At 36.4% G+C, this 27806-nt stretch overlaps 1 protein-coding gene across 7 annotated transcripts in view; it reads right to left on the reverse strand.

The window, feature by feature from the left end:
* Positions 1-27806, reverse strand: part of EML5 (EMAP like 5) — a 171622-nt gene that overhangs the window by 13585 nt on the left and 130231 nt on the right. For 3 of the 7 annotated variants that reach the window (XM_032878575.1, XM_032878581.1, XM_032878582.1), the window contains 9 exons: positions 26596-26772; positions 25085-25286; positions 24112-24238; positions 21016-21030; positions 18367-18375; positions 14416-14494; positions 12904-13033; positions 10623-10721; positions 8137-8157 (listed from right to left, as the gene is read on the reverse strand). In XM_032878575.1, the coding sequence (XP_032734466.1) occupies positions 8137-8157; positions 10623-10721; positions 12904-13033; positions 14416-14494; positions 18367-18375; positions 21016-21030; positions 24112-24238; positions 25085-25286; positions 26596-26772 (859 nt within the window). The remainder of the gene's footprint in view (positions 1-8136; positions 8158-10622; positions 10722-12903; positions 13034-14415; positions 14495-18366; positions 18376-21015; positions 21031-24111; positions 24239-25084; positions 25287-26595; positions 26773-27806) is intronic. The other 4 variants (XM_032878580.1, XM_032878577.1, XM_032878576.1 and 1 more) reach the window with 4 other exon arrangements.

A 27806-nucleotide genomic window follows, 5' to 3' on the forward strand; every position in this document is an offset into this window, starting at 1 on the left:
AAAGTGCATTTGTTTCAAATTATATATCTGCTTGTGTTATTGTAAAAATAGAGACATTTCAGTTTCCAAAGAAAACATTCTGATAAATTTAGACTGTATCATATACCATTTACAATTTATAGTATACAGTTACAAACCTGACAGGTTTTCAAAGTAATTAAAATTAACCCAGGAATCTAAGATCACTAAATAAAAATTGTTCAAAGATTTATGCAACTGTAAGTAATCAAGACTGCAGACTTGGGTGCCTGGGTGGCTCAGTGGGTTAAAACCTCTGCCTTTGGCTCAGGTCATGATCCCAGAGTCCTGGGATCGAGCCCCGAATCGGGCTCTCTGCTCAGCGGGGAGCCTGCTTCTCCCTCTTTCTCTCTCTGCCTGCCTCTCTGCCTACTTGTGATCTCTCTGTCAAACAAATAAATAAAATCTTAAAAAAAAAAAAACAACAAAACAAAACTGCAGACTTTAAAGTGTACCATATAGGGGCACCTGGTGGCTCAATCAGTTAAGTATCCGGTTCTTGATTTCAGCTTCGGTCATGATCTCAGGGTCATGCAGTTGAACCTGTACCAGGCTCCACACTCAGCGCAGAGTCAGTTTGGAACCCTCTCCCTTCAGCCCTCCCCCTGCTTGTGCACGTGCATTCCTCTCTCAAATAAACTAAAGAACAGTTTACCATGTAATAAAATAGGGTATTTATGTGTGAAAAACTGAACATAATAAACTTAAGTACTGGACTAAAACTAGAATGTTCTTATTCAGTAGAAGTCAATGGATATGAAGGACGGGCAAACTTAAGTATAGCAGCATCAATAGGAGACTCGGAAACTATGGAAAGAGCCCAGATATCCATCGACTGATGAATGGATAAAGAAGATGTGGTATATATACACAATGGAATATAACTCAGTCATCAGAAAGAACGAAATCTTGCCATATTCAATGCTGTGGATGGAGCTAAAGAGTATTATGCTTAGCAAAATGTCAGAGAAAGACAAATAACCCTATGATTTTACTCCTATGTGGAATTTAAGAAATAGAACAGATGAACATTTGGGAAGGGGGAAAAAAAGGGAAGCAAACCATAATAGACTCTTAATGACAGAGAATAAACTGAGGGTTGGTGGATGGGGGTCGGGTGGGGGATGGGCTAGATGGTGAGGAGTTTTAAGGAGCACGCTTGTTGGGATGAGCACTGGGTGTTGTATGTTAGTGATGAATCAATAAATTCTCCTAAAACCAATATTATACTGTATGTTAACTAGCATTTAAATAAAAATTTGAAAAAGAAAGTAAATATATACTAGTAGATCAGTCAATTTTTTGCCAGTAATAAATATTTTATAGGTCCTTCTATAACATAAAACATTTTTACATGTTCACAAAAAGCACCTCTCAGCAATCCATATACTTTATCTGCCTAAATGTGATGAGGTAGATAATGGATTTCAAGGAACATCAGTTTTGTCTCCAAATTTCATATCTCACAAATGACAAGGACTTTCATTTATCTACAGTTTAGATAGCAAATAATCTTAATTACTGAGCTTTTCAAGCTTTCCAAGAAAGTTAAATGAAATGGTAAGGAGTATATACCTGAAACTTGTTTTAAAACATACAGTATGAACATGGCATAGGATTACCACATATTCAAACTGTTCTGAACTTATATCAGTAACAGGATCTAAGATTTAAATCACTACAAATTTTCAAGGCCTAACTTACTGAAGAAAGATTAAATTATGTTCATTAAGTACATTTTATTTTCTCCTATGATTAAAAAATGGTCATTTAGGATACCGGAGTAACACAGATTGTGCTCTCACTGCTCCCCTTCGCACAAGCTACCAGCTAACGGGTGTCTATCATGGGCCAGGCGTGTTACAGGGGACACATCTAGGCCCCACTTCTAGGCAGATGTGTCTTCCCATGAGGTCAGTCAAGCCCTAAGTCACACACACTCAGAGCTGGCAGAGCCAACAGAGATGTGCTGTCCTCAGAATCCATTCTGTTCTTGGCTTCTTCCATTACATTAAGCTATCCCTGGAAAATCAATCCCACTTTTTTTTTTTTTTTTTAAGATTGTTGGAGAGGGAGAGGGAAAACAAGTGGCGGAAGGAGAAGAGGGAGAAAAAGAAGCAGACTCCCACAGAGCAGGGAGCCTAATGTGGGGCTTGATCCCAGGGTCCCAGGATCATGACCTGAGCAGAAGGGAGATACCCAAACAACTGAGCCACCCAGGCGCCCCTCCCACTGACTTTTTATAAGCATTCTTAAACTCTCAGTCTCTAGAACAGAGATGCCTATAAGGGTCTCTTTCAATTACTAATTGGATCTCATAAAAATCAATGTTTTAAAGGATATTCCTTCCTCCTCTACTTTGCCTTTGGTACAGCATAATAAAACTGTATTTTAAAACAAAATTTTAACATGAGCCATTAAGTGCACCAATTGTAGTTCTTTCTTCAGTTTTTTTTTAAGATTTTATTTTTTTTATTTGACAGAGATCACAAGTAGGCAGAGAGGCAGGCAGAGAGAGAGTGGGAAGCAGGCTCCCCGCTGAGCAGAGAGCCCAAGCGGGGATCGATCCCAGGACCATAATGATCCCTGGGATCATGACCTGAGCTGAAGGCAGGGGCTTTAACCCACTGAGGCACCCAGGTACCCCTTTTCTTCAGTTTCTGTAGTGGTCAGCTCCTTGCTGCATATCCACTATTCATTACCTCCTTCCTTCCTTCACAAAGCTATACTTCTCTGCAGGAATCCAGTCCTCCCATACCTAGAGCAAGTGATTCAGTGAAAAGACACTGCTTGCTCAGTTGATTAGTCTAATGCTCTTGTAATAAGCTCCCCTATACCCCAACCCCTCATGCTGCATTCCCCACTCCCCACCTCCAACAGAGTGATTGAGTTCAGTAACCCAGATTTAGCCCATCAGCACATGGTATTCCCCAGGTGTCCTCTTAGTACAGGGTTTGCTTTGGGTCCTAAATGGACTCAATCAGACTAAAAGGAAGGAACAATGAATTTTTAGCTCCTAGTTGTGAAAAGGGTTTTTATCCTTTTTCCCACTAAATGAAAGCAAAGAAGCATGTAATTCTAACTGTCACTGGCAGCCCTTTTATGAACACAAATGCAACCAAACTTAGGGCTAATAAATTTCCTTATTTTCTGTCACAGAGGGCACTTGGAAGAGCACTAAGGTCACTTAATGGACAATTGCCTATTGTGACAAGTGGTAACTATGCATGGGGGTTTGGGGGAGGTGCGGAGAATTCTCTTTGAATCCCCTTAAGGATCAAATGTCAAATTCTTAGCACTGCCTTAGGTATGCTGAAAAAGCTTTGTCAGACAAAAGATGTCCCCTTTGTGTCTATCCAGAAGACATCTATTCAAGTTTGGTAATTACACCACATATTTTCTAATGTATATTTACTCTCACACATTCCAAAGTGATAATTTCAAAATTTTACCCCCTACCTTACCACCTCCTCACTCTCAGCTATTGAAATGAAGAAAATAGAGCTTCCTTATTCCCCAACCCCCAAACCCACCAGTCTTCTTGCCTTCCCTTCAATCCGTATGTCTGTAAATAATTTCTTCCTGCCCAACTGTTTCTCCAGAAGTATTCTCCCATCTCACTGAGCCAGTGGCTCAAGCAAAAAATAAACAGCCTTGGTTCCTCACTTTCTATCATGCCTTCACAACCAATTCTTCAGAAAGGACCACTGGCTTTAACTCCAAAACACATCTCATCTTTGTCTAGTTCTCTCCATTTTTATTCCTACCACCCCAATTAAAAATGTATTTTGCTTGAACGACCATAGTATCTTCCTAACTTTCTGATTATATCTCTTTCCCCTCTACATCCTTAATAGTGCAGAGCAATTTTCTCAAAATTTAAATGAGATCACCTCCCTCCCTTGCTTCACAGTCTCCATGATGGATTCTGCACTTAGCAGGTATCCAAACTCCTCTCCATGATCTGCAAAGCCCGGTGCAACTTATTCCTACCCCTTTCTCCAAGTTCATCTCAGAGGCCTTACTCCTCCAAACTAACCTTCCTGTTTCTTGATTTACCTTTATGGCCTGCACAGGAAAAGAGTTAACATAAACAAGCCTGAAGTTACTATCATTAGAAGGGCCTGCTTGCAAGTGTGTAGAGACTTGACTTTTGAAATGGTCCCTGTATTGATTTAAGGCTGTTTTATCTACATGGGGTGCTGAACACCTGCTTTCTTCTGGGTATTTCAGTAGTTGTGGCTGGTCTGTGCCTATGTGACCAGCCCCCAGTAAAAAGCCTGGACTTTAAGGCTGGAGTGGGCTTCCCTGGACAAAACCCTGCTCCCATGTTGCTGCATCTGCTGCTGGTAAAGCAGATTTGTGTGTGACCCCTGGGGAAGGGTAGTGAGGGAGACAGAGAAAGCCTGTGCCCAAAGCCTCTAGACTCCATCTGTTGTGTCTTTTTCCCTTGCTGATTACCATAAGAAACTAAAGCCCTAACTATCTCTGGGCCCTGTGATTCCTGCTAGTGAATCATTGAACGTATGGGTGGTCTTGGGACCCCCAAACCAGGCCTCAGCCTGAAGTCCCCAATTCATCCCTTGGCTATCTTTTTTTTTTTCTTTAATCATTCTTGGCCTAGCTGAATGTTACCACCTCAGAAAACAAACACCTTGGGCGCCTGGGTGGCTCAGTGGGTTAAGCCTCTGCCTTCGGCTCAGGTCATGGTCTCAGGGTCCTGGGGTCGAGGCCCGCATCAGGCTTTCTGCCTTCCCTGCCTCTCTGCCTACTTGTGATTTCTCTGTCAAATAAGTAAATAAATAAATCTTAAAAAAAAAAAAAGAAAAGAAAACGACCATCTTGTTTTACTGATTTTACTGACATCATCTTGTTTTTATCATATTACCACTTCAGATCATGTTAGTTTTACAAGTTTACTTATTTATTGCCTCTCTCCTTGTGGAGCTGATGTCTGTAAACTTTCTCTATATAGGGTCAGAGACAGAATTAAAGATACTGTGCAGGTGCTTGTGTAATAAGAAAAAACAAATTTCCATAAAATTTTTATTGATGAAATTCATTGTGTAAAATGAATGCAGATCTAATGGGAAGAATGAAATTCTTTTTTGGAGATAACATGTCACTTAAGTGAGGTTCAAAGTCAGAGTTATTTATCATTAAAATCAATTGTGGGGGTGCCTGGCTGCCTTCAACTCCGGTCATGATCCCAGGCTCCTGGGATCAGCACCCCCCGCTTGCTCAGCAGGGAGCCTGCTTCTCCCTCTCCCTCTGCCCTTCCCCCTGCTTGTGTTCCCTCTCTCACTTTCTGTCAAATAAATAAAATCTTAAAAAAAAAAATCAATTGCAAATATTCACCTGTAGTAATTTTACACATTTCAACCTTGAAAATGTCTTATGTAGATAGTTACTGGGAAATTTCAATATTAACTCACAAGCACATGATCTTAACTGAGCATATGAATCATTTGGAAAGTATTGAGAGCATTCTGTTAGGGTCTTGTCTTGATTATCTGGCTTTTAGCTTGTATTATATTGTAGAATAATCACCATAAACCGAAGGTTGGGTGGATGTTCTTCAGTTTCAGTTAAACCAATTTTTGAAATATGGGGATTTTCTTTGTATTTGTATCAAGATCTGAGAAGTTCTGTTGGAACTGTATTTGAGACCAGGAAATACAGTTTCTGCAAATGGGACTCTCACTTCTTGTTCTAATGTTTGACAGTATGAGAAGCATATCATGCAGGTTGGCATCACTTGCGAGTACAACATTAGTCTCCATCAATGAGCTTCCTGTAGATGTAAGTTTCACTGTAATTGTTAACTGCAGGTTGTTACTGTGATTGTAGTTTCCTTGTAAATTCAGGCAGAATTCATTAAGAAACATTATCAAGTCTGTAGCAAAAACTAATTTCCAAGGCCATTCAGTTTTCCATAATAGAGATGGACAGCACTACTTTTCTCATTCAGAAAAATTTGTCTTGGCTCTGAGCTCCAGAAATTGCAATAATGACTACTGCTAAACCACTGAACTGCTGTGGATAGGACAAATCAGGATATTCAGCTTCTACTTCTAACAAAAATTCATGGAACTGACGAGGGTCAACTCTATGAGAACAAAGGACAGTAACTATTGACTCTCAATGACAAACCGAGGTTGTCAATAACACACGATACATTGAAAGGTTTTCCACAAACCACCTGACGAATAGCACAATGAATAACCGTAAGCTTTAAACACCTGAAATTTTCACCAGCTTTGTACACTTAACCAACTATCCCTTTCTCTGCTCCAGCTCCACATATATTTTTATCATCAGTTACCAAGTATCTTAGTAGATTCCACTTCAGATTGTCCTAAATTAATGTTTTCTTAACTTCTCTGACAATATTATCTTTTGTAGTTGTCCCATGGAGACTATTCTTAGAGGCCAACTCTTCGGTCACTTCTAAGTTAACACTGATTCCCCAAGTAAGCAACTGACAACATTTGTCAATCCATCAAGAGCCAAGGGAAACCAGAATTATTTGCCTTTTTGGGGATCTTGCTTTTAATTGACTACTGAGGCTGTTCCCAATGTCCTCAACTCTCTTAGCAACAGTTTTTGCCAAAAATCTAATAGTTTTAAACAACTTTATTTTCTCTGGACACATGTCTGCTGCAATCAAACATAATTTAATTGACTCACAGTCAGTAAGCAGCTTCTCTTGACTAACAAATACGCCATTCAGAAGCTTTGGTTGCAGGCTCATTTAATGTTTTATTTTTGTGAAGAAATTCTGTTGTGATGGATACTCTCATATTCTTTAAAATTTTCTAATTTTTCTGACTGTTGGTTTCCTGTGAGCTGGGAATACTGTGATAAAGTTTCGTGTGAAAATGTTACCATATATTGTATTCTTTTAGCCCAGCTCTAGTATCACTGCAGGATAAACACAGTATTTTACCAGGTAAGTTGATAACAACATAATTCACATTTCACTGTGCCTTAGAAGTGTGACCTTCAAAGTCCCCTTTCCTTTTTTGCCTTGTTTTGATGGATATATCCTGTAAATAACAAAATTCAATGCTGTGGTGTAGCTCGCAACTTGCCACGTTATAAGGGCATCGCTGCACAGAGTGTGCCACGCAGCAATGCGAAGCAACAAGAGGGCAGTCACGTGTGGTTTCTGGTGTAGCTACTCCACACCGACGTAGCACAAACACTGCCACAAACCATACACAAATGAATGAGCCTGGCTGTGTCCAACAAAGCTTTAGCTATGGATAATGAAATTTGAATTTCATATAATTTTCATGTGTTGTGATTTTTTTTTATTTTTCCCAACTGTCTAACTTAGTAAAAACTATACTTAGCTCATGGGCTATAGAAAAAGAGGTAATAGGACAGATTAGGCTCCAGAGCTGTAGTTTGCCAACCCCTGCTCTTGAATGTAACCGAGAAAGAGCAGAAACATTGCCTGTTGGGTTGGATAAATTTGTAGTTTAATAGTCAAATCACAAAATCATGCTTTATCCTGGAGGAGAGGGAAGTAGATGCACATCATGGGGAAATATTTTTGTATCAAGCTGCTATTTTTACTATATTATGTAAACTGAAAATTGAGTTGAAAAAGCCTAGTGAATACCTAAAAACAATGGACACTTTACCTAGTAGCTTTTTAGAGTCATAAAGCTATGGTCAAGATCAATAATAGAAAGTTATTCTTAAATCTTATGATCTATTGATCTAATATGTGCAATAATTGGAGTGATATATAAAAAGAATTAAAATTTTACTTTTAGGCAATACAACCTATTGAGTCATATTTAAGATTCATTTTTGCTCCCACCTGCACTCTTAGCAGCTGTTTGATACTGGCAGGTTAATGCCCGCCAGGAAAAGGTAAGACATGTGAAGTGTTTACAGTGGTGCTGGCAAACTAAAAAGGTCAAAATATATTAGTTTTAAAAATAAACAAGTCTTATTGTTATTGCAGATAGGGTTCAGTACCATGACATTAAAATGATATATTTTTCATTAAAAGAATCCAAAATAGGCTCAAGTACTGAATTACTCTATAAAAATTTGTACTAAACAATATAACTAAAACAGAAAATGATGAATTTTCCTTACCTGACATGTCTGCTAAATCACCTACAATGGAAAGCAGCAGAGAAATAATTATCCATAAATAACTTAAAAGCAAAATTTATAAAAATTCAATTATCACAAAATAATTTTTTACACAACATAAATCATAAAGCATTATATGCAAAATGAATTTTATTATGTTGCACTGAGTAAACTAACTGAAGCCATTCATTTCAATTATACATATTTATTTACATTTTATGTATATGACCATTTAATCTTTGGATACATCTTAGATTACAAAATGCTCTGTTAATAGACTGAAGTTTTAATGTATCTCTCCTTGGCCCTGAGAGTCCAAGATGGTAGCTAAGGGGGAAAAAAAAGTTTGAATGTAACTGGCTAAAATACCACAAAGCAAGTATTTCCCCTATGACCTATACAATTTTTTTTAATTTTATTTTTTATAAACATATATATATATTTTTTCCCCCAGGGGTACAGGTCTGTGAATCTCCACGTTTACACACTTCACAGCACTCACCATAGCACATACCCTACCCAATGTCCGTAACATCCCCCCCCTCCCACTCCCCCTCCGCCCAGCAACCCTCAGTTTGTTTTGTGAGATTAAGAGTCACTTATGGTTTGTCTCCCTCCCAATCCCAACTTGTTTCATTTACTCTTCTCCTGACCTATACAATTTTTAACCAAGAGAGTCATAAACATTTTAGACAGTGTTTTGTGTTTTGCAGGTATCATACAAGGTTGGCAGGCAAAGTAACTACTCATTCAATTTTCTTTGGGGTCAGAAGAGAAAAAGTTTCTCACTTTTTGGTCTTAAGTCTATCTTATACTTCATTAGCCCTCAGTAAAAAAAAAAAAAAATGTATCTATTCTGTGGAAGGGTACAGTGGGGCAAGAAACAGGGCTGCACATATGATCTAAAATTCACCTCTGTACTGCCTGCACTCTGACTTGGAAGGACATACATGGGGAGATAATTAGCCATTCACATTTCCCTACAGTGCTACCTTCCAAAACAAAAGGAATGTGTACAAATACTGAATCATTAAGTTGTGCACCTGAAACTAACATAATGTTACATGTCAATTATATCTCAATAAAAAGGGGGAAAAGAGGGACAAATTTCATGAAAGATTGTATTTGTGACCACAACATTTCTTAATCAAAAGAGAAAACCACAGCCCTAATATATTAAGCAAAGCTGCTTAAAAAGGGGAAAGAAGGGGAAAGAAAAGAAGGAGCAAAGCTGGAAAATGGAAGAACCATTCCTTCTAGAATTCTATTCACACTATGCAAATTCCATTAATGCAGAGATTTTTATATCCTCCACACAGAAAAATACCTTGTGCATGGTATATGCTCAGTAAGTTTGTTGAATAAATGAATTTAGCTCAATAAAAATTAACTGAATAACTAGATGCCAAGAGGTATGAAACTAGGCTTTCATGACCCAAATGGTAACATGATCTTATTTTCTGTGCAGAGTAAAATACTCTGTGCAGAGTAAAAATAAGACTTGAACTTTTAAAAATTTAGTGCAAAAAGGGCCTAGACTCAAAGATTAGAATCCGTTGTATGTAAAGCATGAAGTATCAGTCTACTTCTTGTTAAAAATAGAAAAATTTACAGAAAGGAGGAATACTAAAGTGGTGTAACTGTAGAACTAAGCAACCCAGAGATCAAGCTGCTGACTGATCAATTTAGTACCTGTATGAAAAAGAAGATATTAAAAGCATAAATTATCCTATCCAAAAGAAAAAGACATCTGGAAAGCTGGTTTAGCAACTGAGGCCCACCAAGATCCAACAATCCCAATGACATCAATCATTTTTACAAAGTACACCAGAGTATAAAATTATGATTGACCAAATCTATTATGTAGTATTCATAGTGATCACTGATTGGTAGATAATGTTCTAAACAGACCTGCTATCTTCTCATCGTTTTGCTTGCAGAATGATATCCTTTGAGTTTTTTAAAGAGTTAAAAGAAGACAGCAAGACAGGTGGTTTTAAAACAGCTGACAACTTAGATCAGTGCCAAAGAAAAGAGAAAGGAGGGAGGATTTACCAGCATGGTCACATGGCTTCTCTCTTCTTTCTAGCTCAACCCCAGCTACCCCAGACATCGTGGCCCTGTCAGTCTAGTTACTTCTTGGCTCCCCTTATTTACCACTTTCTCCTCAAATTCTTCCTTTCTGCTTACTATGTTATATTATACCTTTTTGCTGATCAGAAATTTCTATTAAAGGACTAAATCCAACTATGTCAATCACCATAGTTTATTAATTCTGAACTGTCTGCACCACCTGAGATAACCAAAGTAAGAGGAAGGTACCTGGAAGCAAATAATATGGTAAAACTGGGTGTGTGTTTTATATACAAATAGCAATTTTGAACAATACACAAATAAATTTTACTTTTGTTTCCCTCTAGGATATTGAATTAATTTGAACAATACAATTACTTAAAATTGTTTCATTTTAAAATATAGAAACATACCTACTTGGCCAGTTGCCACTATGTTGATAAATTTGGGATGCTGATTTACAGTGAGGCACAGTATATCATCATTATGTTCCTGATAAAAACTCTGAGTCCCTATTAAAAAAAGAATATGAGAATTAAAACTGAAAATTTAAGGTATAACAGCCTAATTCATTTATCCAGAACAATGAACTGCTCTGTTTAACGTACTTAATACATATTTTTTGACACTGAATATGTGCATGTCATCATAAAGACAGAAAAATGATTCAGAAGTCTTTAATTGGATAGAGTCCTGAAAGGCATAAACCATGTAACACAAGGCTAAAGACATTAAGCGCCAAAAGAGTGTTAAAGATCCAAAAGCTATGGGAATTATTCTTATTGTGGGCATATGGCACTCCTGGACTGACATGACACTCTTTGTAAATGTGAAGGTGGGTGGGGAAGGGCATTTCAGGTACAGAAATACTTTAAGCAAAGGTACAAAGACCATTAAGTATTAAGTATGCATATATATGTCTCATTTGGTTGAAGTGTAAGGTCAAGAAGAAATCTGAGAAATGTGGCTAGAAGGTCAAACTGGAAATAGAATGATAGAGGACTTTGAATGCCAGCCTATGAATTTTGTATTTATTCTGTAGTCAGTAAGTACTTGAGTACTTATTGACTTGAGTACCAATAGTGGTACTCAAGAATTTTGATCAAAGAAGTCATGTGATTTACCTAGTAGCACTGATAGTGAAGAGACCTTAGACATGATCATAAAGGTAGAGAGGACATAGGACGTTATGTCCTTAGACAGGACATAATAAAGGTAGATTTGTGTAAGTACAGTGGAGAGGTGGGAAATGAGGTCAGGATGATAGGTTGTAGGTCAGTTCCAGATTACAGAGAGCCATCAACCCGAGGTCCTCCAAAAAGCAAAGCAATACGAAAAAAAAAAAAAAATATATATATATATATATATATATATAAAATGACATTTACCAGATCTAATAGTTTAAAACTTCTCTTCAAAGTGAAATGTACTTCATATTTCCCAGGGCTGAGAGTTGAGTGACAACAAACCAGCAATTATATGTGCTGTTGGCTAAGTTTGAAGAAGATCAGCTAATAGATCAAAACTTCCTGGACTGGAAACAGAGCAATGTACCCCAAACTGGAAAGGACAAATAATGACAAGTGGAGAGATGCCTAGCCTCCCTTCTGCTCTTTCTCTCTCTCTCCACTCCATCAATAAAAAGGTGATTAATTACAAATCAGAAAATTAAAAATAAAGAAAATTACAAGCATAAACATGAAATTGTATTTACATATTCCTTTCTAGACCATCTTTTCTTATTTTCTATTCTCCTTGAAGGATATGTGAAGCCTCAAAGAGGATCATCTAAGTATTTTTTAAATGACCCAAATTATTAAACTGAAAATCAACACTGATTTCTGCGTGATCTTAGTGAATCCTTTTCTTTAGGAAACCAAAATAGGACTATCATATTAATGATTAATACAGAATAGGCATGGGGGTTTAAGACTCACATAATCCGTTTTTTACTTCTTCAGAGTGAAGCTCTCAGAGGAAAAAGCCAGAAATGTCTGAACTAAATAATCTCTATTTTTACTTCCAACTTTAGATTTTATGAAGTTTATAATTACATATAAGAAAACAATTCAAAATTAAATAGTGAATGTCACTAGTAGGATTATACATCATTGGTTAACAAATGATAAGAGAATGTTATTTGCTTTTCAACAATCCAATCAGTTAAATAAACATCAAGAAATATTTTCTCACTATGAATCAATCAAAGCATCATCACAGAAGAGCCACAGGGAAACAGCTTTCTTAGTATCTTCCTTGGCTTTTCAAGTCCTCAGTGAAAACACTGCTCACTTCACCCTACTCCCTAGCAATCACTCCCTGAACATGCTACTTTTAATCACTACCTAGAAGAAACAACCACTAAGCCATCCATTTTCATGCTAAGGTTTGGCAGAAATAAAGTTACAAATGTTTCATTATAAAACATCGTTTCAATGTATAGTAAACCTTCACTTCTAATAGAGAGCCATGAGTACTTTGCATTATGATGTCTTTTTCTGCTGTGCTATATGTTCTTAAGACTGTAAATTTGGTTATTTGAAATATTACTGGAAAATTCAATAGTATGAAACTTAAGCAATTCTGGACTTAAGCAATTTAATTATTTACAGCTTTAACAAAGAAATGTAAGACTACAAATAACAAAATTCTAAAGTAAAGAACAGTGAGAGATGGAGAATCAGAGATTCCTACCTGTAGCTACATTGTGCAGAATTCCAACGGATGCAGTGTGATAAATTATATCATCACCGTCATTTAGATAGTGAACATTATTCCTACAGTCTCTTCCTCGATAGCCAAAAACAAGCTCCAACACAAGGTCCTATAACAGCAATAAAACCATTTTACAATTCCTTATCTCTAAACATTCACCATTATTTTTATACATAGTACTGGCATCTTCAGTCAAAATAGGGGATGTGTTTTGATGTTTTACAAACTTTGAACACAAAATTAAGGAGACAAACTTCTCCATAATGTGCATTGGGCAGCTGAAACACACACACTATACTTTTCTACAGAGTTATAAAAATGGAAAAGAGAATCACAAGATCATTTGGCTTCAAAAATGTTAGTTGTTGAGAGTTCATGTGTTGGGGAGCCTGGATGGCTTAGATGGTTTAGCATCTGCCTTCAGCTCAGGTCATTATCCCTGGGTCCTGGGATAGAGCCCCATGTCGGGGGTATCAGCTCAGCTGGGAGTCTACTTCTGCCTTTCTCACTGTTTGTGCCCTTTCTTTCTCTTAAATGAATAAATAAAACCTTAAAAAAAAAAGTTTACGTGTTAAACACTAAGATACTTCTTGTGTCCAAAAGAATTATTTTGATTTGCATTATTAGTAAAAATATGTAATCTGTATATGTAACTCAGGATACATTACGTCCAAGTGCTGTACATTTGAGAAGCCAAAAAGTGCATCAGCGTTGGTACAGAAAACGAAGTATACCATCTCTGATAACTCACACTAAAGTTCTAGCAGGTAATTCTGCCACTGAAAGTGTCCCTTTTCTCTGACCTTATGGACTTCCCGGGGTAATGAATACAACAATCACTGTCCCACAGATTTAGGCCTCATTTTTTACCCGATTTAGCATTTTGCTTGTGGCTGCTGATACGAGAAATAAGTGCCTGGAAGAACTTTCTTGTTCAATTATTATGGTAAGTTTCTTTGTAAGTAGAGCCTTCATTGAACTCTATGGTGAACAGATCTCATGGGGTGTAAACTTTGACTTATAAATTCAAACCACTAAGCATGAGATACTGCCAAGGGACCTGCACTCTATAAGCCATAGATCTTCACATATATTTACGGGTTGTCTGAGAGTTCAATTCAATTTAGTATTATTCACAAAAAACTAAAAAAAAAAAAAAAAAAAAAGACTAATACAAAATAAAAAGAAACAAAGGATATCAATCCAAAATTCATTCTTTACAATTAAGCTATCAGAATTTTATGACTGAATTTAAAAAAATCACTCAGGGGCAACTGTCTGGCCCAGTCGGTAGAGCACATGACTCCATCTTAGGGTTCAAGTCCCACATGGCTATACAGATTACTTAAAAACAAAATCTTAAAAAAAGATGATTCAATATGTTTATTTTCATAAAACCTAATGACAAGATTTGGGTGTCTTACAGGAAGGGAATGGAATGAATTCTGAATCCATCTTAAAGCAGAACACTGGGGAGGGGGTTCTCCTTACCTCTATTGGTTTCTTTTTCTTGCCAACATTGTTTGTCTGGAGTTTTTCTGGCCTAGGTGGGGCTCTGCTCACGGGGGGCCTGAAAAAGGAAAGTGGGAATGAGGAAAGGCATCTATCATTGGGCGCCTTCACTGAGCATCCCTCACCTGCCCACTGGATAGAGATGTCTAACACACCTTCACAAAAATGAACCCAATCTGTGTTTCTCACTAGACCGTGCTCTCTTTATCTTGATATCTTCTAAAGCCAGAAGGTGGCTTTTTAAAACTTCTTTGGTGTATGTTTCATAATGTAAATAACACATTAGCACAACAGCAGACTGTTGATAGATAAATATACAAATGTTAATTTAACATACTCGGAAACTTCTTGATGGGGTACATTGTTACAAAGCCTGGACTACTGCTCTAAAATGTCAACCACAGTATCTTGCACATGGCAGGTATTCAACACATTCTTCTTGAATTTGGAAAATATTTCTATGAACTTTCTATACTGTTGGCAATATAAATTATGTCTGAATTCAAATTTGTACTCATGACTTGCTCCTGCAGGCCCTTTATCTTCCCTTCTCCCTGAAGTCTCTAGTGAAGTCAAGTCAAGCAAATATTTTACAGTTACATAGCATTATAAACCATGAACACTCTGTAAAAGGTAATTATATTACTTACTATTGCCTTCAACTCCTCCTCTTCTTCTCTATTCTATTTACTAAACATTCATCAACTTCACCTAGAGAATAGCTCTCACATCTAGCCTCCTCTTCTGTTTCCACTACCAGTTCAGGATCGATCGATCGATCGATCTATCTATCTATCTATCTATTTATTTAAGATTTTATTTATTTATTTATTTGACAGAGAGAGATCACAAGCAGGCAGAGAGGCAGGCAGAAAGAGAGGAGGAAGCAGGCTCGATCCCAGGACTCTGAGATCATGCCCTGAGCCGAAGGCAGCGGCTTAACCCACTGAGCCACCCAGGCGCCCCTCAGGATCTATTTATAATGTCCCATTAGGTGTACGGAGTTCCCATTTTGAATCATTTAAATGAGGAGGCTCTAAAATGCCTAGGAATAAGCTCAACCAAACAGGTGACAGACTCTGAAAACTGTAAAACACTGAGGAGAGAAACTGAAGATGACAAAAACAAGTGGAAAGACATTCCATATTCATGGAAAGTATTAATATTGTTAAAATGTCCATGCTACCCAAAGCAATCCAGAGATTCCATGCAATTCCTACCAAATACCAACAGCACTTTCCACAAAACTGGAATACTACTAAAATTTGTATGGAAACACAGAAGACCTCAACTAGCCAAAGCAATCTTCAGAAAGAAAAACAAACCTGGAGGTATCACAATTACAGATTTCAAGCTATATTATAAAGACACAGTAATCAAAACAATTAGGGTACCAGCACAAAAACAGACACCTAGATCAATGGGACAGGATAAAGAACCCAGAAATAAACCTATGGTTATATAGTCAATTAATCTATAACAAAGGAGGCAAGAATATACAGTGGAGGAAAAGACAGTTTTTCAATCAACGATGCTGGGGAATCTAGCCAGTTACATGTAAAAGAACTGGACCAATTTTCAACCAATGCTTTGCCACGAACCATAGCAACATTTTTCTAGGTATGTCTCCTAAGGCAAGGGAAACAAAAGCAAAAATAAACTTTGGGACTACACCAAAATAAAAGGCTTTTGCACAGCAAAAGGAACCATCTACAAAACAAAAGACAACTTACTGAACGGAAGAAGGCATTTGCAAATGATATATCTGACCAGGGGTTAATATCTAAAATATATAAAGAAGTTTATACAACTCAATGCTAAAAATAAAAAAAAAATCCAATTAAAAAACAGAGGCCCTGAATAAACATTTTTCCAAACACGACACACAGATGGCCAATAGACACATAAAAAAATGTCCAACATCACTAATCAGTAGGCAAATACAAATCAAAACCCCAGTTAAGACATCACCTTACACCTGTTAGAATGGCTCAAGTGAAAAAGACAAGAAATAATAAATGTTGGTGAGGATATGGATAAAAAGGAATCCTTGGATACTGTTGATAGAAATGTAAAATGAGTACAGGCACTTGGGGAGAGAGTAAGGAGGGTCCTCAAAGAACTAAAAATAGAAATACTATACAATCCAACAATTCCACTATTGCATATTTAATGCCCTCTAAAATGAATACAATAATTCAGAAAGATACATGAACCCCTATTATTTCCTGCAGCATTGTTTACAATAGCCAAGATACGAAAGCAACCTGTGTCCAGTGATAGACAACTGGATAAGGAACACACACACACCTATTACACGGCCATTAAAAATGATGAGATCTCACCATTTGTGACAGCACAGACAGACCTAGAGGGTATTACACTAAGTGAAATAAGTCAGACTAAGAAAAAAAAATACCATATGATTTCACTCATGTGTGGAATATTTAAAAAAATGAGTCCACGAACAAAATAAAGAATCAGATCTATAAATAAGAGAACAAACAGACGGTTGCCAGAGAGGAGGGTAGGGATGGGCAAAACAGGTGAAGGGTAATGGGAGATACAGGTTTCCAGTTATGGAATAAGTGACAGTAACAAAAGACATAAGGAATATAGCAAATGATACTGTAATAGCATTGTATGGGGACAGATGGTAACTATACTTGTAGTGAACAGAGCATAATGTATAAACTTGCCAAATCACTATGTTGCATACCTGAAACTAAAGTAACTTTGTGAGCCAACTACACTCAAAAAAAAAAAAGTGGAGACTTTTTTCCTAAAATCTTTTGTTTAATTAAAAAAAAAACAAACCCACCTCATTTGGTTTATTTTTTATCTCAGGTAACCATTAATGAAATGTTTAATAACCTGAACACTGAATCTAAATCAATCATGCTATCAATTCCCACTTCCAAATTTTAAGTTAATATTCAATTTGTAAAAACTAAAGCAGAAAACGACACGAAATGAGTTTGCTGTGGGAAAAAGAATCCAATGTGTGATTAAGGTATAAAATTAAATGATAAAAGCATATTTGCATTTTCACAAGGATTTCCAGGTTACACAACTATTAAAGTGAATGAAGTGCTCAATCTTGAATATGCAATATAAAAGAAGTGAATACATTCATACATGACATGAAGTGGTATATAGAAGCAAATAACCATGACTGGTGACATAAAAATTATATGGACTTATAAGAATATATAAAGAACTCTTTAAATTATTATAGAAAGTTTGGTTTCAAAACTTTTTTATACATTTTAATGTCTATAAGTAATATAATTTGATTTACAATATTTAACATTTAAAAATGCTTCTCTTAGGGCCTATTTACTTATTTAGAGGGAGAAAACCTCAAGCAGGCTCCACACACACTCTGACGTGGGACTTAATCTCATGACCCTGAGATCATGACCTGAGCTGAAATCAAGGGTCGGTCTATTAACCAACTGAGCCACCCAGTGCCCCTCCTTAGAGCCTTTTTAAAGAATGAAAGCAGCCATGGCTTTTCTCTAGGTCAGTATTTTTGGTGAACTTCATTCAGTGTTATTGTCTGACAGCTTTAACTGTAACCCAAACAACAAACAGGTAATTTTTATCCATGCAAATCTGTATAACAGTAAGTATATTTTAATTTTCTAAAGATAACTTCTATAATATTTATATTTTTGTTTAAAGTTACACAACTATAAAATTATACAAGTTGAACAAATAAAGTTTTGGTAAAGCAATTACTTATGTAGCAGAAATCCAATAATTAAGATGTTATTCGTTTCAGTGATACTGATTTCAATGGAGAAAAACGTGGAAAATTGTGAACAGAGGTAAAGAACACCAAGTAACACAGCTCATTAATGGTAGAATGAAAGATGATAAAAATACAAAATTTGGTCATAAAGTATAACAAAGAGAGAGAATTACCTGGAACCTCTTTTTAGCAGCAGATAAAAAAGGGAAAAGATTACAACACAGATTTGAATTTAAAACATTAGTAAAATACTTCTGAAATAAAATATTTTTACAAGTTTAATGCAGGTAAAACATACTGCATATATTAAGGGCTGTTGTTTTTATTTATTACTGCATAGAAGGCCAAAGTTACTCCATTAATGGCAAGCAAATCAAAAGAAGGTGAAAAAAGAAAAATGAGAATTGAACATGTTCTAGTTGTAAACTTTAAATCTTACCGTTCTTATTTTTCTACAGTGCACTCTGAATTTCAAACAAAATACTGAAGCTTATCTTTTTTTTATGATTTTATTTATTTATTTGACAGAGAGAGAGAGATCACAAGCAGGTAGAGAGGCAGGTGGAGAGAGAGGGGAAGGAGGCTTGCCACTGAGTAGAGAGCCTGATGCAGGGCTTCATCCCAGGACCCTGGGACCATGACCTGAGCTGGCGAAGGCAGAGACTTAACCCACTGAGCCACCCAGGCGCCCTGCTTATCTTTGTTCTTAAGAGTGGGAGTGAAATGGTAAAAACTTAAAAAGTTGGTCATACTGGAGATGCTATTAAGGAAACTCTCTAAGGAGGAGAAGCAACCCCTTCTCTGACCTAAGAGGGTTTCTCAGTCAGCCAGTCCAACCTACCAGGCAAAGTGAGTCACTCAAGATCATGCCAGCTTTGGGATTTTGCTAGTAAAGGAGGTAACTTAAAAGAATCCCTTTAAAAATATAATGACCAGGGACGCCTGGGTGGCTCAGTTGGTTGGACGACTGCTTTCGGCTCAGGTCATGATCCCGGAGTCCCGGGATCGAGTCCCGCATCGGGCTCCCAGCTCCATGGGGAGTCTGCTTCTGCCTCTGACCTTCTCCTCACTCATGCTCTCTCTCACTGCCTCTCTCTCAAATAAATAAATAAAATCTTTAAAAAAAAAAAAAAAAAAAAAATATAATGACCAAAAGAGAATTGGAAGAGATCACAAAAGTCATTTTGACCACCCTCTACTGAAACCAGGAGCTGTCTTTTTAAGATTTTATTTATTTATTTGACAGAGAGACAGTGAGAGAGGGAATACAAGCAGGTGGAGTGGGAGAAGGAGAAGCAGGCTTCTGGCTGAGCAGGGAGCCCGATGCGGGGCTCAGTCCCAGGACCCTGGGATCATGACCTGAGCCGAAGGCAGAGGCTTTAACCCACTGAGCCACCCAGGCGCCCCTCAGGAGTTGTCTTTACACTTCTAGAAACACCCCTTTGTAGCACTGACAACAAATGGTCATCTAAACTCTCATAAAAACTGCTTATGAAAGGGAGGTCAATTTGCAACAACATGGATGGAACTAGAGTGTATTATGCTGAGCATAATAAGTCAATCAGAGAAAGATAATTATCATATGATCTCCCTGATATGAAGAATTTGAGAGGCAAAGTGGGGAGTCTGGGGGGTAGGGAAAGAAAAAATGAGACAAGATGGAATCAGGAGGGAGAGAAACCATAAGAGACTTTTTTTTTTTTTTTTTTCGTAAGAGACTCAATCTCACAAAACAAACTGAGGGTTGCTGGGGAGAGAGGGGTATGGAGAGAGTGATTGGGTTATGGAGATTGGGGAAGGTATGTGATATGGCGAGTGCTGTGAAATGTGTAAGCCTGATGATTCACAGACCCGTACCCCTGGGGCAAATAATACATTATATGTTAAAAAAATAATTTTAAAGTAATAAATAATTTTTAAAAGGGAGGTCACTGCTCCATAAAAGTCACTCACACCCAAGACAACAATTATATCTCCACTTAGCTTTGTTTTCAAACAAGTGACTTCCACTATAAATTGTGTCTCTTTAAAATGCAGAGAACAGTCCTGAATAAGCTACTTCAGATCTAAGGCTAGATCTGAATGTTTTATTTGTTAAAATAGTCTAAGATATGTGGGCCTTTTTAGAAGTTACATAACACTCTAGTCTCCTATCTTTGTATATATCACCCCAGTTTAAAACAAATAATGAATTTCTGCTGTCCACCAAATAAATTAAGGAGTGCCTTATATCTGAGTTTCCGTACAATCTGTTCTCATATTTAGTTTTTTCATCCTTATTTCCCAGCATTTACCTATTTGTATTTATTTTTACTTCTAAAACACTTTTCCACACTGTCCGGTTTCAGAAACTGCCTGAGGACATGTTCATCTCACTAAAGCTAGTTGTGAAAGTGTCCCACAGAGCCCTTTTATGCACATATCATTTTATTACACATACAAATACCATCATTGCCCTATGTTAAATTTTTAAACGAAGGTATAAATATACATTAAATGAAGCTCACAGGCTTTATAAACTGCATATTTTTTCACTGACAAATATGTGTGGCTAACTATTTTCGTAAACCTCTGAAACTTACGGAATAATAAAACACTTTGGAGTTTGTTGTAAAACTAAATGATCATAATGAAAAACCTCAGCAGCAGCCAGATACTACACATGTAAATGCAACTATTCTGGAGGACTTCTTTCACTTTTTAATTTCTTCTTAATAAATATAGTTCCATGTTTTATAGGGAAAAAAATCAACACCTTAAAATAAAGATCCAAACAGAAGAATACTGGAATAAAATATTTTATTTATTTTATTAAAACTTACCTTACTACCCCCTGCCTTTGAAAGGAACAAGGGAAAAAAAGAAACACCGATGATGAATAATTGATGATTAAAACGCAGCAGTTAAATACACAGAATAAAGGAAACAGCAACAGAATTCAAAAGAAATACCAAAATGCCTATTATGCTCCACTGTTCTGAATATTTTTACTAAAAAATACTGGAAGTTTGATTGACAACTACTTTAAAGATATAAGATTTACTACAAAAAGAAAAACATAAAAGTATTATAGTCATTTAGGAAAAAAGGCCCCATGAAAGTGTCAAGTAATTACCAATTTCATCCAAAACCTTTTAAGTGGCTGTCTGACAAATATTTGTTTTCACTGTTTATAAAATGTTGTTTCATACTTGATAGCAACATTTAAAATACAAAAACATTTATGTAGACTATAATATCTCCTTACAAATAAACACAAAGTTGGTTAGAAGAAGTATCTTCATTTTTTTGATTCTCTCATTTTATGAAAATGAGGACTCCCAATTCTGAGTCATTTTGGACTCTGGCCTCAGCATTTTCTTTTCATTCATTCATTTATTCTTCTTTTTTTTTTTTTGGCCTCAGCATTTTCAAAAGAATTCAGCAGACTTGAAATTGTAAAATAAACTGAGAACTAATGCAAAATAATTTCAAAATAATTTGGAAAATCTTGTGTAAAAAATGCAAGCTAACAGCAAAGATTATGAGAACATCAAGCATTTTTCATGAGCAGAAAAATACTTCCATCTGTCAGAATTTGGGTCACTTTGTTAATAAAGGAGGAATTTTAAGTGTTTTACCATAAATGACAGCTTATAGATTAAAATTTGGTCACATTTTCTGATATACCTAATTTATCTAATATTTTTCTTAAAAAATAAATAAATGAAAAAGATTTACAGGAATGTCTAGAGTTCCTTCCTCCCTATAGTACTTTCACTTTTCATTACCTGTGAGAGATAATTTAAGTAATTTTAAGCACTATACTATGCTCATTAGGAACATCCACATTTGCAAACTTATAGATATGTATTTCTCTGAGTAATATATAGATATTGTTCACTATTTTATGGATATTTAATTTCAGAAAATGTTTCACTTTATTTTCCTCAGGTGAAACTGTATTTCATTTGCAGGGAGGGGTGGTAAAGACTTACTTCCTAACTTCTTTATATATATTTTATTTCATTTTATAAAATACTCCATAAGTTAGTGATTGTAAGGCTCATTAACCTCTAAGGAAACAGAGGCTTAAAGGCAACAAATAGTTTTTCAAGGTGACACAAGAGCAAAATGAGAAAAATTAGTATTTTAACCCATTTGTCTGACTGTAAAAACCATGTCTTTTGCACTGTAAGATACTGCCCCCTCATCAGATCACTTCACCCTGAATCTTGATATTTAGATTATGGTATGCTCAGCTTTCTTAAAACATCTAATTTACTTTATGGTTTTTTTAAAATATTTTATTTTTAAAAAGATTTTATTTGTCAGAACGAGAGAGAGCTCACAAGCAGAGGGAGTGGCAGGCAGAGGGAGAGGGAAAAGCAGGCTCCCTGCTGAGCAAGGATTCTGATGCGGGGCTCCATCCCAGGACTCTGGGATCATGACCTGAGCTGAAGGCAGACGCTTCATTAACTGAGCCACCCAGGTGTCCCAAAACATATCTTTAATTTAATACTCTCTTAATAGTGATGAGAAAATGAATATTTACCCTCTACCCCCCCATCCGTAAAGGTGATGTCAATGCTATTATTTGGGTACTCATCAGCAAGTGAGCATCTAGAAGAGAAGCTATGGAGACATCATGACTCAACAGTCCCCCTAGAACTCTCATGGGAACATGTGTGGCTAGTCTGTTCAGATACCCTCTAGATTCCCCTTTTCCATGAGGAACATGCACCTCATCCTTCCAATTTCATCCTTCCTCCTGAATGTTAAGCCCGTAGTGCAAACTTCAACCACTCTGCCAGTGCTTTCTTGTACTGTCTGTCATCTCTATCTAGCTGAGCTCCACGCGTCGCTCACTCAAATTTTCCACAAATTCTGTTCAATGTGAGTAAATTCCCTTTCATTTTTAACTTTTCCCTCAAATATTCTTACCAACTTAGCGTAACAAAGTTCTCCTCAGCACGTCTTTAGACAGATGAGGTCACTGCTGTTCCCACCTTTCACTCCTTGGCTCCTGACTGCAGTTTCTAGATAATTTTTCCTTTATCATTTCTTAAAAACTCTACGCTTCTGAAGTCCACGTCATTCATTCACTGATTCATACACCTCTTTACTGTCTTCCATAGTCCCAAATAATTTTAAAAGCATCCTGTGATGTTCACAATTCCTCTCTTAAGCTGTCATCTAACTCAGAGGCTTTATTAAAAAGTTCTCTCTCCTTATAAAATTGCTGTGGGCATAGCTTTTATTACTGATGTGCTGCTTTTAGACAAAGACCAGTAATTCCCATTCTCTAATGGGAAGCTATACTTCAATTTGCCTCTTGGAAAAATCTTTATCTTTTTTAGAGATTTTATTTGACAGAGAGCATGAGAGAGCACAAGCAGGGCGGGCAGTGGAGGGAGAGGGAGAAGCAGGTTCCCCGTGGGGCAAGAACCCAATGCAGGGCTTGATCCCAGGACCTTGGGGCCATGACCTGAGCCGAAGGCAGATGCTTCACCATCTTAGCCACCCAGGCACTCCTGGAAAATTTTTTAAATAATGATTTTCTATCCTTGATTAAAGGCACATGGATAAAAATGCCTTTCAAAATTCAATCCTATCTCTGCTCAGGTGCTTCCTAAAACATACTTGGTATTGGATTCAAATTTTATTATTTCCTACAACCCTCTCATATTTATTTATAAAAGTTAGCAAGTAATATTCCTTTAATCATAGACACTTTATATTCCTTAAACTACTTGCAAGAGAGAGTGTCATCCCCGAGAAGTATTTAAGGACAAATGTTTTTCAAGAGGTGCTGGGTGCTGGAAAATCCAAAAGTACCACTGCTACTTAGTTTTTACAAAAATTCATTCAGTTAAACAATAAATTCAGTTTTAATGCCAATATAGTTTTCTTCATCTAGTTTTAAATTTGATTGTTACCTCTCATCAACTGAGGGTTCTTTTTGCTGCAAATGAGGCTTGACTCCAAACATTGGGCGAATATTTGTTGATAAGGCTCTAATGGTGTAACTGATTTCATTCTCCCTTGTAACGTCACTGTCATAGCCTGCCATCAAAACATAAGAATTGTTCTCTAAGTTACAACTGAGGAGTTCTATTATGATCCTATAAATTGGATACAAGGATGCTCAACAATATAAAATAAGCTAAATAGTGTCATAGCCAAATTATGAAATAACATAACAGCCAATAAAAAGATACAGAATATTTATGATATGTAACAATGTTTTCAAATATTACTAAGAGACAACAGCCTATAAAATACAAATTCAATATATCATTTTTCTTTAAAAATATTATGTATATAAATGCACATATCCCTATGGAAATACCTCAATATGTTAACAGAAGTTACCTCTGAGTGGTCAAATTATGTTTATTTTTATTGCAAAATGTATTTTAAATTTTTCTATAATGAGCTGGTATTATTTACATATTAGGAAAAGACAAAAATCATTTTAAAATATGAAGTTCGATACCATAAAAATTTTTTTAAAGATTTTATTTATTTGAGACAGAGCAAGCACGAGTGGGGGAGGAGGGGCAGAGGGAGAAGCAGACCCCTGCTGAGCAGGGAGCTCGAGGTCCCTGGGATCATGCCCCGAGCTAAAGGCAGACACTTAACTAGCTGAGCTCCCCAGGTGCCCCACCATAAAATTTATTTTAACAGTACTTAAAGTAGGATTATCATACATTTGTAGATGAAGAATATTTAAGTCATCAATATATGCCAGTCTGTTATTTTTGAGGCATAAAACCAAGTCTGGTGTTAAGCAGACCACAAAGACTAAAACCACAATTATTCAAACATTATTATTACTTAAGTGCTGTAGTTTAAATCAGTTGTGCTAAATTATTTGTACTTTTATTAAAATATTTTAAAATGACATACCCCCATCTTCTTCCGAATCTGTATCAGATTCCTCACTATCACAAGGCCTTTTTTCTTGATAGCCCTCCATTTCATTTGTCCAAACCATTAAAGACATATCTGCACCTCCTAAGGTGACCAACATGCTATCATCATAAGTCCAGCGAACATTTGTGACATGTGTACTATGGGCCACATACCTCTTAAATTTTCCAAATTTTCCCTAAAGTTGAAAAAAAAAATTCAGAGTCTTTGAGAAATGTTACTACTTGAAAATGGTTCTATCTTAAGACAGCTATACCATCTAGAAAGCTGGAAGTAAAGTTTCTGAATAGATGCCATATGGGAACATATTATCAATTAAGGTTCTGTCACTTAAGCACATCTAAAACAGGGCTGTGTGAAATATTTCCTCAGGTGTCTGGGTTCTCTATGAGAATTTTTAAACTTGTGTTTTCATTTCAATGGTGATCTAAAAATACAAAAATGAGCAGCTACTTAAGAAATCATTATATGATTTCAGTGCCCCATTTCAAATTTATGTTTATGTTCATGCCAGGTTATAATATACAGTTGACCCTTGAACAACATGGGTTTGAACTGCACAGGTCCACTTATATGCAGATATTTTTTGACACATTATAGCACTGTAAATGCATTTTCTCTTCCATATTTTTAAAATATTTTTGCAATAACATTTTATTTTCTCTAGCTTATATTTTAAGAATACAGTGTATAATACATAAAACATACAAAATATGTGTTGACTGTTATTGGTAAGGTTTCCAGTCAACACTAGATTATCAGTAAAGTTTTGGTGAGTCAACGGTTATACACGGATTTTTGACTTTGCAGGGGTCGGTATCCCTAACCCCATGCTGTCATCTGAATCAGCGAAAATAATGAAAAAATAATCCATCTGGACCTGATATATGAATTTTATTTTCATGCTAAATGAAAGCCTAATATTTCCCAGTACCCTGAACAGAGGAAAGCACTAAGAGAATTCAATCATCACACAGTACACCACAGCATGGGCACATAGCACCCCAAAGAGTCTGTGCAGTCTAGTTTTAGCAAAATAATATCATTCATTACATTGAGTCAATGCTATTTTAATATTATAGGTATTGTATTTATAGTATTTTGGATCTAATGGTTGAAACATTTTAAAATTTAAGGCGTAAATGTAAAGAGTTTGTGTTTACTGTTAATGGTATGTATTTAATCAAAAGAATACCAAAATTATTTAAGTTAATATTAAGGATAAAAGAAATGTTTCTTCTAAAAGGGATATTTATATTACTCAATACTGAGAAACACTGTACAATACAACTTAAGGCATGGAATCATAAATTATAAGACTACTTCTAAATAAAAGTTATAAATATGTCAAAAATAGTATACATAATGCTAAACTCTTCATATTACATATGTAATATTCATATTACAACAATGAAATACTATGAAAGGGCATTACCTTAACCATTTTTATAATTATGATCATTAGGGGGTTAAAGAAAAACACATACTTTAGCAGGATATCTAAATAACTTCACAAATCCCAGATCATCCCCAGTAGCTAGGACCATTTTGTCACTGGTGAGGCAAGAGGCAGTTATGTCTGTGACTTCTCCAATTACTGGCCAAATTCCCTCACAGCATAAACCAAGCACACTTGTCCATGATGCCCAACAAATTTTTTCTACCTAAAAAGAAAATAAGGGCTGTAAGTTTGCAATATCTAAACCTTAAAAACTGACAATAAAAATCTGAAATTTTTTTTTTTAAAGATTCTATTTATTTGACAGAGTTCACAAGTAGGAAGAGAGGCAGGCAGAGACGGGGATGGGGGGGAAGCAGGCTACCCGCTGAGCAGAGAGCCTGATGCGGGGCTCGATCCCAGAACCCCGGGATCATGACCTGAGCTGAAGGCAGAGGCTTAACCCACTGAGCCACCCAGGCACCCCAAAAACCTGAATATTTTTCATAGTTATGTATGTCACAAGTAAAAGTTAAAAAAATGTTTAAGATTTAATTATTTGACAGAAAGAGATCACAAGTAGGCAGAGAGGCGGGCAGAGAGAGAAAGGGGGAAGCAGGCTCCCCGCTGAGCAGAGAGCCCAATACGGGCCTTGATCCCAGGACCCTGAGATCATGACCTGAGCTGAAGACAGAGACTCTAACCCACTGAGCCACCCAGGCATCCCTAAAATTAAAATTTTAGTAGAAACAGCAAAATTATTAGTTGTCTTCATTTTGTAACTTCCCAAATCTGCTAATTCCTATAGAAAAAATTTAACATAACATTATTCAAGAAGTACTTTTTATGTGTTCTAGATGCTGAGCATTCAGTGATAATAAATAAGACAATTTCTGCCCTTAGAATAACCAATAAATCTGTACTTCATGTGAAAATTTCTAATATTTTAGAGGCTTGGGATGCCTGGGTGGCTCAGTTGGTTAAGCGGCTGCCTTCGGCTCAGGTCATGATCCCGGCGTCCTGGGATCGAGTCCCACATCGGGCTCCTTGCTCGGCGGGGAGCCTGCTTCTCCCTCTGCCTCTGCCTGCCTCTCTGTCTGCCTGTGCTCGCTCGCTCTCTCTCCCTCTGTCTCTGACAAATAAATAAATAAAATCTTTAAAAAATATATATTTTAGAGGCTTGTTTTCCAATTAATCACTACTGGATATTAAGAACTTATATATATATATATATATATATATATATATATATATATATAT

This window comes from Lontra canadensis, unplaced genomic scaffold, assembly GCF_010015895.1.
Source record: "Lontra canadensis isolate GAN:19392208 unplaced genomic scaffold, GSC_riverotter_1.0 scaffold64, whole genome shotgun sequence".
Lineage (NCBI taxonomy): Eukaryota > Metazoa > Chordata > Mammalia > Carnivora > Mustelidae > Lontra > Lontra canadensis.